The 12,128-nt window shown below is 42.7% G+C and overlaps 1 protein-coding gene across 1 annotated transcript; it reads right to left on the bottom strand.

Moving 5' to 3' along the window:
- Nucleotides 1–2,734: 2,734 nt before the first annotated feature.
- Nucleotides 2,735–11,519, bottom strand: LOC147619148 (uncharacterized). The gene is made up of 8 exons (XM_086774328.1): nt 11,381–11,519; nt 8,918–9,104; nt 7,346–7,636; nt 5,804–6,012; nt 5,157–5,205; nt 4,971–5,060; nt 4,738–4,800; nt 2,735–4,586 (listed from the first exon to the last, which is right to left on the bottom strand). Exons 2-8 carry the CDS (start codon nt 9,083–9,085, stop codon nt 2,910–2,912), a joined length of 2,547 nt encoding a protein of 848 aa, XP_086630454.1. The 5' UTR covers nt 9,086–9,104; nt 11,381–11,519; the 3' UTR covers nt 2,735–2,909.
- Between the last annotated feature and the right edge of the window lie 609 nt (nt 11,520–12,128).

Raw genomic sequence — 12,128 nt, 5'->3', positions numbered from 1 at the left:
TTTGCATGGATACCCAAGGAAACAAATTCGAGCTTCATAATCACTCAGCTAGATCCCAAAGAAATAGTCCCAAAGAGTTTGCTCACAACTGCCATCTCCATTATGTGCGTACTCAAACAAACTCAAAATGTTTTTGCATGGAAACACAAGGAAACAAATTCAAGCTTGATAATCACTCAGCCACAATAAATCTTAACAATTGAGACATTATTATATAGATTTGATCAAAGAAAAGTCGTTAGAACCTTCTCGTTCTTACAAGTCCCTTAAAGTATAATTTGGAGTACAATCTCTCAATTGAGCATTTTCTTGTGGATAAAAACAAAACATAGAGTTTACCTCACATAAACACTCAACCTTGGTAGTCAATTTCATTATCACAATGCTTAAGGTGTGTGTAATCCATCAAACCATGATAGTATCATAATTTCTTAATGCCAAAACATGCAATCATTATCTTAGTAGCACACGTGGATAGTGAATCTTCAATAGCCCAGCCAACACATGGATTGTGAATCCTCAATAGCTCAGCTAAGTATTTTATCATCACATCTAGTAGTGTGGCATCCTGTAGAAGATTTAGATCATGCAATTCATAAGACAAATTGGTTTAATGCCTTTATCACTCTATTTCGGACTCAATCCAAGATAAAAGTGATTTCATTGGACCACTATGTTAAACTATAGCCCCAACCAAACTCTTCTATTATAAGCAATTGGCACTTATCTAATCTCATTCAAAAAGCAAGTCTGCTCCAAGTTCTTCTAGAGTTAGAACCAACATTCACTTCATTCTATCTCATGCAATTGACGACTTATATGGCTTTAAGAGTCCTTGAATCAAACCACTTCAAGTACAAGCACCCAATACTATATTGTTGCTTAGCCACATTAGGAAAAGCAACCCATAAGGATTACGTTTTAAGTCCCACCCTAGCAGCAATCTGCTTAGAATAATGCCTTTCCACCTTGCATTTTAGTAGTCATGATGGCAGACGGCAGTCGCGAAAGGCAACATGGGCATTCACAATGCACACATACATAGTAGAGACACTCTCAAGCCACCCACCCAAATTCACCCTCAAATCATTCCTTGCATGGGGTAGTACCAGATCTACAGGGAGCTCTCCTCTTTCATCTATTGAAGCCTAGCTCCTGGTTGTGCTGCAAAGAGAGAAGGGATGTTTGGTTGGAGGACCAGGTTATGCTTCTGTCTAGCATAGCATGCATCTTTTTTTCTCTTGGACAAAAGAGGCCATTGTGTTCACATTCCTCGGGTGCATCGTACGTGCATATGACTGTGCTGTATGGGTCATTGAACAGCCCTTTGTGACCCTACTAGGGACATCTTGGTAGGTTGGCTGCATGTGATGCTGTCCACCTAGGCCCTGGGGCGCACTTAAGGCAGCGCAATGATGTGGGTAGAAGAGGAGGCAATTAAGGCCTAGGAGGTGGAAGCAGTCTGCTGATCACAGAGATGCCAACACCAAAGCAAGGCAACGCCAAAGGAGGTCTACCCAACTTTGAAAGCCACAGTAGGATACGGCAATGTGAGAAGCCGCCCTCACACAGCAACTAGTCATAGACAAAGGAGATCCTTCCGATAGCGCGTCTGCCAACAGGGTCTACCCGTCACCATGAAGCGGCTAGCCTCCAGATTGGCTTGGGAAAAAAAAAGCCTCGTCTCCCCTCTATTATGTTTTTTTAAAAAGAAACTCAAGTCAGAAAAGCATGTAGTGAAAGCAACGTGTTTTCTCACCATAATTGCCGAGGATCAACCAGTCTCACCCTCTTCCACAAGGGAGATGACCTTCTCCTCCACTAGAAGTAGAGATCAATATGGGTTGCTATTAAATCTCTTTTTCTCCTACATGAGTAAAGAAAAAGAATATCCACATGATTTTGCAAATCAACATACCATAAAGCCATCCATGTTGTGAGAATGACCTCCATAGCTCTCTGTGTGATTACAGGCAGGCTCTTACACCAACCATAACATCTTCATGATGCTAGGCCACAATTATCTTACATCGAGAGCACTCAAACATGCACACACGAGCCACACGGAAAACAGTAGACAAACTCCCCTCCCAACCATTGGCTCCCTACATCAAGCCACCCCCAAGCTTGAAAGAGTGACGTGCACACCATAGCATGAGGCCTTCATATCACTAGACCACCACCATACCACACGTGGTATCAACCTACAAAGGTCAACAAGCCCAAGACCCACCTCAAGGCCTAGTAGTCTTGGTCCAAAGCCACGCAAAGTTGGCTCATCAACACACGAGAGTTACAGCCAACCCTTGCTTACATAGGATTTGGTGCTATTTTTTATCCACATATGGGGTAATTGTTTAGCTCTACCATAAACTAAAAGAGAATACAAGGGACATCCAATATGCTAAGACCTTTCCCGTGTCAAAAACAAATTTTTTTCTAACCAGTGAAAAAAAGGCTGACCTTCAATTTATTGAAAAAATGCATAAGATTCATTGGTCAAAATTTTGAATCTTTAAATTCAAGGCTAGGCAAAATTGCAACCAGTTTTTCTCAATTCGAGCCGTGAAAATTACACTCAAGAATGGTTTTTTTCTGATACTGGGTCGCCTTTCAACCGATAGTGGACTAATGTTCGTTTTCCAAATATTTCAGTCAGCCATGCAACTTGCTCTAAGGTCTGCCCACTAGGCAAATATTGAAGATGATGGAAACAAAGGCTTGTAAACAAAGCTAAAGAACAAGCCACAAACATAAGCTTCGCATTTATTCAAAATTTGCACGGATGGTTTGCCAACTCCAAAATTAGGACCAGCATAACTAAATACATTAATCAGTGCAAAACACAAGAATTATACCAGTTGCCGCCTCCAAATCTTCTCACCAACCTCAAGCAAGAAAAAAAACCATTACGACATTTTCCAAGCAGACTCAATAACAGCCTCTCTTTGTGCCAATGCCACAAGCCGCTGGCCACCCCCATTTTTCCAAGCTCCACGGTTGCTTGATCTCTGAGCTGATGGTGCTGGATTGCACATGGCAGGATCAGGCCCCCTTGACTCTAGTGACAGACCTAGTGAGCCATCATCCAGCCGAGCTCTTTCAAACTTGGAAGTTTTCTTTTTCCGTTTTTCATGCCCTTGTGCTGGAACCCTTGCTGCTGAATTGGCTGCATCAGAGCGACTGGTTTCACAGGCTGCACAATGACTGTTCAACTCCTTGTTCTCTAAGGTACACACACTACAGCTCCAAGATTTTTCCACACCAGATGGAATGGATTCATGCATCAGTCCAGGACAATCTGCAGGTGTCATGCCCTTCACCAGAACCTTTGTTGGGTTGTTTTGGGCACCGTTTCCTGATGAGCTTCCGACACTATACCATGACCTGGAAGAACTCGACTCGGCTCTGTGTTTTCCTTTGAGATCACGGTACCCATCCTTAGAGAGTACCTCTACATCATCATTATCGCCATTAGTTCCTCCCCTGTCCGTAAGCCTAAGAGCAGCTGTTGCACTCACAGCTGACTGTATTGAAGTTGGATCGAATGCATCCTCTTTTACAGCATCTTTTGCACGTCTAGCACCGCTTTGAGTAATTTCCCTCCTCTCCATTGAGGGAAAGTCGTCTTTCAAAGCACTTGATCGTTTGTCTTTCTGTCCTTTCTCATAAGCCTCTAATAAATCCCTTTGCTTCTCAGGGTCCGGACATAAACGTGCTAATTCTGGCACAAGATCCCATAATCCCAAACTTATGATATGCTTGTAGTAGACACTTGCATCTATCTTCCCTCTTTTGAATTGTGCAGAGAGATCCTTAAACGCCGTGAAAAGCTTCTCATCATCTCCCAATTTCAACAGGATACACTCAATAAGTGCCTTGTTGGCAATACGGACCGCATTTGTAAGGTGAGCAACATCACCATTGTGTGTTTCACCCATAGACGGGGATTCAGAAACAGGTAATCTGCCGTCGACTCTTTCATCACTGGTGGGTGTTGAATTCCTTCCACTCGCTGCAGTTGCAGAGCGTATAACAGTCACCACTTCCTGATTAGGTGTGTTTCTTGCTGGAGCTTGCGACCATCGATTCGGTGTAGTTACATTACTAATATTGCTTCTTGATGGCTCGCCTTCGGTTCTCCCATGCACTTGGCTCTGCCATGATGAGGTAGAGGAACGCCTTCCACCATCACGGCCCCCAAGCACTGCAGCCATAGCTACTGTAGCTCCTCGTGCGTGTTGCTTTGCTTTGCGCCTTGCATGCTTAGATCCTGGAAGGGGAGGAAATGCAGCTTCTTCTAGACAAGGTAACCCAGTGCCACCAGCAGCTACGAGGTAATGGGAAGCTTCAATTCCAGAAGAGCTTTCATCACCCCTAGCTGATGATTCGGCCACAGAGATTTTGGTATCATGAGAGCTTGTGCCATTGCAAAAAGGCAGATAATCCCCTACTCCAGATTCCACAGCATTTGACACCATACTGCCATGTGCCCCCATTGATAATTGGCTGTTTGAATAGTTTGCACCACTGAGGGCAGGCCCACGACCTTGAATCGGCCGGCGGTACTGGAAGCTAACTGGAATCTGCTCACCAACAACATACAACACAAGAAGCTACTTTTATGCTTAGAAGAAAGAAACTGAAGGACGTTGATTTCCCGCTTGCGAGTACCAAGACAATATTGCTAATGACTTCTGCTAAGAACCACAAGTACACACACATTTGCATACATACTTGCAAAGCTGCATTTCTTTGAGACCTCGACATGTTGCCTCCATGCATCAATGCATTGTGCCTCTGCAAGAATCCCAATGAATCTATCAAAACAAAGCGGTATGCAACTGGGATTTCAATACAGCATGAGTGATGCATTGTTAAAAATTAAGCACCAACTGGTGTATTTTGATAGAAAAAATGGTGTGCATGTTCATGATCACAACAAGGGAGATGCTTGGAATAAGTGTTACCTTAAGCTCTGAATCAGAGGTAAATACCACAAACTTTTTGGCCAGACAATCTGGATGTTCACAAAGAGCATGTTCGTGTCTGAAGTGAACCTGCGTGCGCAAAGTAGGCCATGAACAACAATTAGATTATACAGCTTCAGGGGAAAAAAATAAGGGCGGGAAGGACACTTTGAGATACAACTTCACCTCTAAATCATCATAATTGCGAAAATAATCATAATGGCCTGGACGCAATCTGGTTTTAAACCGGAGGCAAAGTTCACATGTAAGCAATCAGCCATCATCAGATGCACATGGCAACAAGCAACAAATTAGCAGTAAAACCAAAATGAAATTAGCATAGTGAGATACAATTTAGCGGGAATAATTATTTGAGGACAAACAAACTGCAGTCCAATTGTCTGCATTTTCCCATTTTTCCACCCAAAAAAATGCCCTCCTATTTCTCAACCCAGCCACATGCTTAAGTAAAGGCACATTTCTGGCCCATTTTGCACCACTTTCACCACCTTAAGTGCTGCTAATTTCTATTGCTCCATATCTTCTGCCCACACCTTGCTCCTACTGTTCCCGAACTATCATTCTCATAGGCCTTTGCCTCGGCACACTGAATGCTCTCATCAGAGGCATGCAATGCACCACCATTAGTGCATCTCTCCTCGACTATATATACACAATCGCCCTGTCCTTCATAAAACTAGGGCTCACACTTGCATGTATCTAACCTATCACAATGCCTCAGTAGTCATCACACGCACATCTAAGGCCAAACACAAGCTTCATGATGATCGAAAAGCTTATAAATACCACAAACTGGTCAAGTAAACACTTACCGCTGACAGATGTGACAGATGTAGTGGTCCACAGACATATGATGATAAAGTTCATTGTCACTGTAGAATCTACTTCGGCAGAAATTACACATTGGATGACCAGTAAAACCTCCTCTTTCTTCGCCAATGCCATCAACCTCTGAGTCTCCTTTTGATAGATGACGGTCCATTTGAGCCCTGTTGTAAAGCTTTTGCTCACAAATAAAGATCTGTATTTATCATTCAAAAGTTCAACATCAGATGAATTAAAGGAAGGAAATAAATACTTCATCATTGAAAAACAGGATTCCAAACTTCACTGATTTTAGAACCCAACCTGAACTTCTGTAGCAAAGAAGAGCTCTATCGAGACAAATGTTGGCAAATTTGCAAGGTTTATATAGTTCAATAATGCACAATGAATTGGGTTGAAAGAACCATCAAGACTTTCCTTAGTTTCACTAATTGTATTAACACCAACCCTAGTGAGGCATCAAGGATAATCTGCCTCTCCAGAGTCCAAGGTAAGTATAAGGGAGTATTAACTTCATCATCTTGAAAACTCAGTTGCAAGCCTCATGGTAGAGCTACTAATTATGGTTGAGTATGCCAGCCAACCCCTTTAGGGTCCCCTCGGCCAAAGGCCCAATTTTGAGGGGGCTCTCTAAGGCCAAGACACATTCAAAAGCAAGCGTCCACTCCCCCTCCCCCCTCTTTCCCTTCTCTTCCCATACTAAAAATTTTTTACACATCTTCCCCAGCAGCCAGTACGGGAGACGAAACCAGACCTGAAGAGCAGTTAACCATCCCCAAAGCGTCTGCTCCCCCTCCCCCCTCTTTCCCTTCTCTTCCCATACTACACATTTTTTACACATCTTCCCCAGCAGCCAGTACGGGAGACGAAACAAGACCTGAAGAGCAGTTAAACCATCCCCAAAGCACATCAGATCCAGGCCCAAAGGCAGCACACACAACAATCCAACACTCTCAGAGCCAAAAGCTTAGCAAGTAATTCAGTAATTACCAGACCTGGCAAGATTTTTGGCAAGTTTGAAACCTTTAAACAGTTTAGAAATATGCAGTATAGATTAGTTTCATCAAGTTTTCTACTGTCATTATCCTTCCTCTCTCCTTCTCTAAGCATTCTCAAATTTGTACTTTGAAGAAAGTCAAGACGAGCATTTCTGCGCACTGCACCTTGACACCACATGTCTATGTACACTTTATATGTATGTGACCAGCTGAAATGACGCAAACTTGGCTAGTTTGATATGATGTAGGATGGACAGTATGTTGTGTCTACAGTGAAATATGTGACCTATGACCTACAGTCTCTCCACCTGGATACACTCAAAGGATGGGAGATCAACCGCCCAAAAAGGTGCTCCATACAAGGCTGCTGGTCACACCAAATCGTGACTAACCAATCTCAAAGTGCATGGGACTCAGTAAATCGTCAGTCAAAGCATGTGCACCCATTTAAACCAAACTAAAAGCCTTCATAATTAAATTGGGACACATAGGAACAGTAAGCTTGATAAAAAGGACAAGTGTGTAAGTCACCTTCCGTCCTTCCAAGCAAAGACCGCACATTTGAACTTTATGCCCAATTAGAAGATGCCGTCGCAACAGATCAAGACTTCTAAAAACAAAACCCTTCTTCACAAAATCTTTGCCAGACTCAGCAGCTTCTGCTTCTTCACATATTTGACAAGAAAGGCGGCACATAGCTTTTACCATTTCAAAATGTTCCTTATCATCAAAGTACGCATGTGTATTGCTCTCACACCAAAGATCACCACGATCATGCAAAGATTCAAAATCTCTGACAACTTTGGTAAAATCTCCCAGTGCCTGCACTTACCAATGCAACTATAAGCCGTTGACCAGCTTATCACAGAGTTACCTAACATGCATTCCTAATAGAGCTATTAAAAAGAGAAAATGCTTATTGTTTCACAATCAAACTCCTTTTCACAGCTACCAAAATGCCCATTTCAGAGTTATAGAGTTCTTGCCTTCACAACCAATCTCTCTCTCTCTCTCTCTCTCTCTCTCTCTCTCTCTCTCTCTCTCACACACACACACACACATATTGAGTGTAGAGCTCTCATTGTGGATTTTCATAAGTCCAAACCCACACACAAACCAAGACCAGATGGTTCTTTGTTAAGGCGACTGCACTTGATACTTGGCCTTTGCAGATTTACTAATTGATTAAAAGGATGTTTTCTTAAATGTGTTCTTTTCCTAGACCACAGAATTGGCTAAAGACCGCCATGGTCTTTATTTGGTCTCATAGGTCACTTTGGCCTTCGACAAACATTAGGATAACTCTCTCTCTCTCTCTCTCTCTCTCTCTCTCTCTCTCTCCACACACACACACACACACACACACACACACAACACACACTGAGGATAACCAAAACCAAGAAATGTTTATAATTCTTTATGAGAGGATTCTCTCTGATTACTACAGTTTTTCTACCTGACTAGTAGAATTTTTCATTGAAATATTTTCCTCTTGGATTGGAGACTTGGCTCAAGACCTCTATGGTCTTTATGTTATATATTTGGTCTCATAGGACATTTTGTCCTTCCATAGACACTAATGTATTTCTCTTTCCTGACATAGCTGAGGGGGACCTCTCAGCCATCCTCATTAGCCCCATTCTTGATATTTTTGAGAGTGTTATACCATCCATTGAGGGCTGATGCTCCTCTCATGTTTCACGTTCCTTGTATTCCATGATGAGATTTCCATGAACAGTTTTGTATTACTCCAGTGACATAGTTCTGATTTGTCCTATTTTATTTTCCGTTCAATGATGAGATATGCCATGGATATTATTGTATCACTTTGGTCTCGTAGGCCCATTGGGTCTTTAGTAGACGCTTAATCTCTCTCTCTCTCTCTCTCTCTCTCTCTCTCTCTCTCTCTCTCACACACACACACACACACACACACACACACACACACACAAACATAACATCTTGATTTCTTACATAGTACACTGTCTCACCATAAGCGCTAATGCATCCCATAAACATCAATACAAAAACATAACATCTTGATTCCTTACATAGTACACTGTCTCACCATAAGCACTAATGCATCCCATAAACATCAATTACCTTAGTCATGAACACAGAAGTGCACTCTTGTTTGCAAATACAACAATGCTTGTCATTAAGAACGAATCGCAGCCTTGCTATACATATGGAGCACACATCTCGATGACCACATACACCATACCCAACCCATTCAAGGGGCTCAGCACAGACAACACAACATTCTTCCATGTCCGCCAATGTAAGACAGCTGCAACCATCAAAACACTCAAAAATTGAGCTATGCTTTACCAAAAAAAAAAATTACACTCAAATTTTCTAATGATAAAATTCTGAATGAAGCAAAGACGAGTAGGGGGAGGACCCGCTTACACGTGCATGGGTGTAAATCTCTCAACAACAAAAAAATAGTACACTGACGTTAAGCTCCTTAACATAAGCACTTCTAGCAAATCATGATATTTTGAAATTGTACTTTTAAAAGCGACTTTTTGAAGAGACTTCAGGTCTATCAGCATCAAAATAAGGCGAGATGCCAAACTAAAAAAAAACTCATTTCATTTAGCATTGTCTGCAGGTGAATTATAGCAACTCCATTATGCTTCGGAACCTAAACTCATGCAATGGATTTGTCTACAATGAAAAGAGCTCATTGGCATACCCCACCACTCTACTGATGTCACATGTTGCGAAGCTGAACTCTCATTGAATGTGCAGGTCTCAAACTCTCAATTTGTGTCAAAGATCATCCATTGGTCAGATCACTCAGTACAAGACAGGTTCAATTAGACCGAAATGGGTGTCTCACATGTCTGTAGACTGCTCCTGCAGGATAAATTGCTACTGCTTTAAGCAGCCTCATTGCATTCCATGCTTCTGCTCCCTGCTCCTTCTGCCTCGTTAATTCCTGCTTGCTGTCTTGCCTTGGACAGAGTTTGCTGGTCTACATTCCAGTGGATGCTACGATCCGTGACATACCAGATGCTTAACAAGGTTCATTGTGACCTGGCCAAGGGGATAGGAGTTTCCAATATCCTATGTATTGCCTGGCCCTTCTTCTCCTTCCCTAATCTTATGGCCCCGTATTTGGTGTGCAACCCTGGCAATGCTCACTACTTCTTAGGGACTTTCCTACCTCGCTTTTCTGGGCACACATTATGGCCAGCATGTGCCCACCGCAAGGCAAAACAAGTCTCTATTCTCAGCACACATTATGGCCAACACGGACCCACTACAAGGCAAAACAAAATACGGACAGCACAAAGGTGACAGTAAAATCACTTTCTGTCTCAGAGATCCATTATAGCGCTAATTTCAACTACTAAAAATCACAATACTTCGTATACTCTAACAGAAAATAAGATAATTTCAGTAAAATCACCTTCTGTCTCAGAGATCCATTACAGCTTCACCTACTCTAACAATCACAATACTTTGTATACTCTAGCAGAAAATAAGATAATTTCAGTCCACATTTTGTCCTGACAAGTTTAATAGGAGACCCAAAGATGATACCCCTACATTGACAATGGTGGAGCCATACAGACAGGGGGGTTAGACGATGCAGCCCCAGCTGTTCTGACTGGGGGATAGGCCAATCAGGGTCACCCCTTCCCATGGCGGAACCAGCCAGCTTTCTGGTCTTGACCTAAACAATGCTTCTGTTTGCATGGATTCCTTGAGCCGCACACTCCAAGGTGTGCTTTCACTTGAGAATATAATCACCATGCCCAATAAGAGTTTAGGAGGCTGTGAAGCTTGCGACCCGCTTGATGTTGGGGAAGCAGTCAAGTCCGCACTTATTCCCAAGCCAAAAGGAGGTTTTTGGCATAGCAATATCATGTAGGATATTAACCACAACCATGCCAGGTATCTTAGTGGTTCAAAGCTTGATTACATTTCATTTGCCAGGATCTCGATTGCATTTTTGCAACCTCCATGCTCGCTCTCTCTCTCTCTCTTACATACACACACGTGTGTGTATGCATGCGTGCATGAATGTATGTATGTATATATCTATGTGTGTGTGTGTAGAGAGAGAGAGGGGTTCAAAGCTTGATTGCATTTCACTTCCCAGAATCTTGATTGCATTTTTGCGAGAGAGAGAGAGAGAGAGAGAGAGAGAGAGAGAGAGGTTCAAAGCTTGATTGCATTTCATTTCCCAGAATCTTGATTGCATTTTTGCAACCTGCATTCTCTCCCTCTCTCTCTCTCTCAAAGCTCGATTGCCTTTTATTTTCCAGAATCTCGATCGCATTTATGCAGCCTCCAATCTCTCTCTTTCTTTCTCTCTCTCTCTCTCTCACACAGACACAGAGATGGCAGGATATGCGGATATATCCCGTCGTGACGCAATGGCTGCTTGTATGGGGCCTTGCATACTTCATACAACTATTCTCTGTCTCTGTGGACCGGGTACGCAGGAAACAAAATTACCCAACTTGGATAGATGCACAGTGTGCGACCTTTTGAAAAACAGAAACCCACCAGATCAAAAACAGGCAAGACGAACATGGCTTGGCGTACCTGATCTCTGCGACAGACGAGCGAAAGGGCAAAACAAAACGACACCAGGGGTCTCTTCGCAATACCTAAATCCTGTTGGGTTGCCGTCTTCACTTTAAAGACAGCAAGCCATCATGATTCGCACACTTTATAGATGCCTAGAATTTCTCGCAAATGTGATCATTATTAACTTAGGGTGGGTTCACCCGGACGCCGCCCACTCTGGGCCCTTTTCAAATACACCTCTCAATCCTCATGGTTTGGCAAAACCTCTCTTGAAAATTAGCTCTTTTGCAACCTTAGCTCAAGTGGTTAAAACCATTGCATGTTCTATTCAGTATGTTTGGTGTGTGTGAACAAGCTAGTTATTGATGGATTGGATTTGACGTTAGAGGATGCAGAATGGCATCAACTAGTTATTGTATTTGCTTGGGGCCCCTCTTGCATACTAGGGATACCTTATTTTTAGTTGAAATGATGCAGGTCTGTCTGGATGTGAAGCCCAAGCAAGTGAAGTTTGGTCCCAAGACCAAAAGGTGGTATTTGAAAGGGAAGCAGGTTGATCATACATTTGTGGCCTTTATAGAGAATCATGCGGGGACAAGACCCACTGTTAAGATCTGGTCTAAAAAAGGGGATGTGTTGGAGAAACAGACACCCAGAGGGTGCACCACTGAAGCTATGATGGAGGCTTGCATTCATCTGAAGTACCACGTGTCTTGGGGGAAATCCTCCTTTGTGATGGAGGATGACATATGGAACTTGTTAT

The sequence above is a fragment of the Cibotium barometz genome, chromosome 34 (genome assembly GCF_041138505.1).
Source record: "Cibotium barometz isolate CiBa-2024 chromosome 34, ASM4113850v1, whole genome shotgun sequence".
Lineage (NCBI taxonomy): Eukaryota > Viridiplantae > Streptophyta > Polypodiopsida > Cyatheales > Cibotiaceae > Cibotium > Cibotium barometz.
The sequence above is the reverse complement of the archived record's forward strand: the minus strand, read 5'-3'. Positions and strand labels throughout refer to the sequence as shown.

Coding starts and splice junctions, on each gene's coding strand:
- LOC147619148 (XM_086774328.1), bottom strand. CDS start 9,085: ATGGAAGAATGTTGTGTTGTCTGTGCTGAGCCCCTTGAATGGGTTGGG. Junction 7,637..8,917: donor CTTCTGTGTTCATGACTAAG/GTAATTGATGTT, acceptor TGGTAAGTGCAG/GCACTGGGAGATTTTACCAA. Junction 4,587..4,737: donor AAAGAAATGCAGCTTTGCAA/GTATGTATGCAA, acceptor GTTGGTGAGCAG/ATTCCAGTTAGCTTCCAGTA.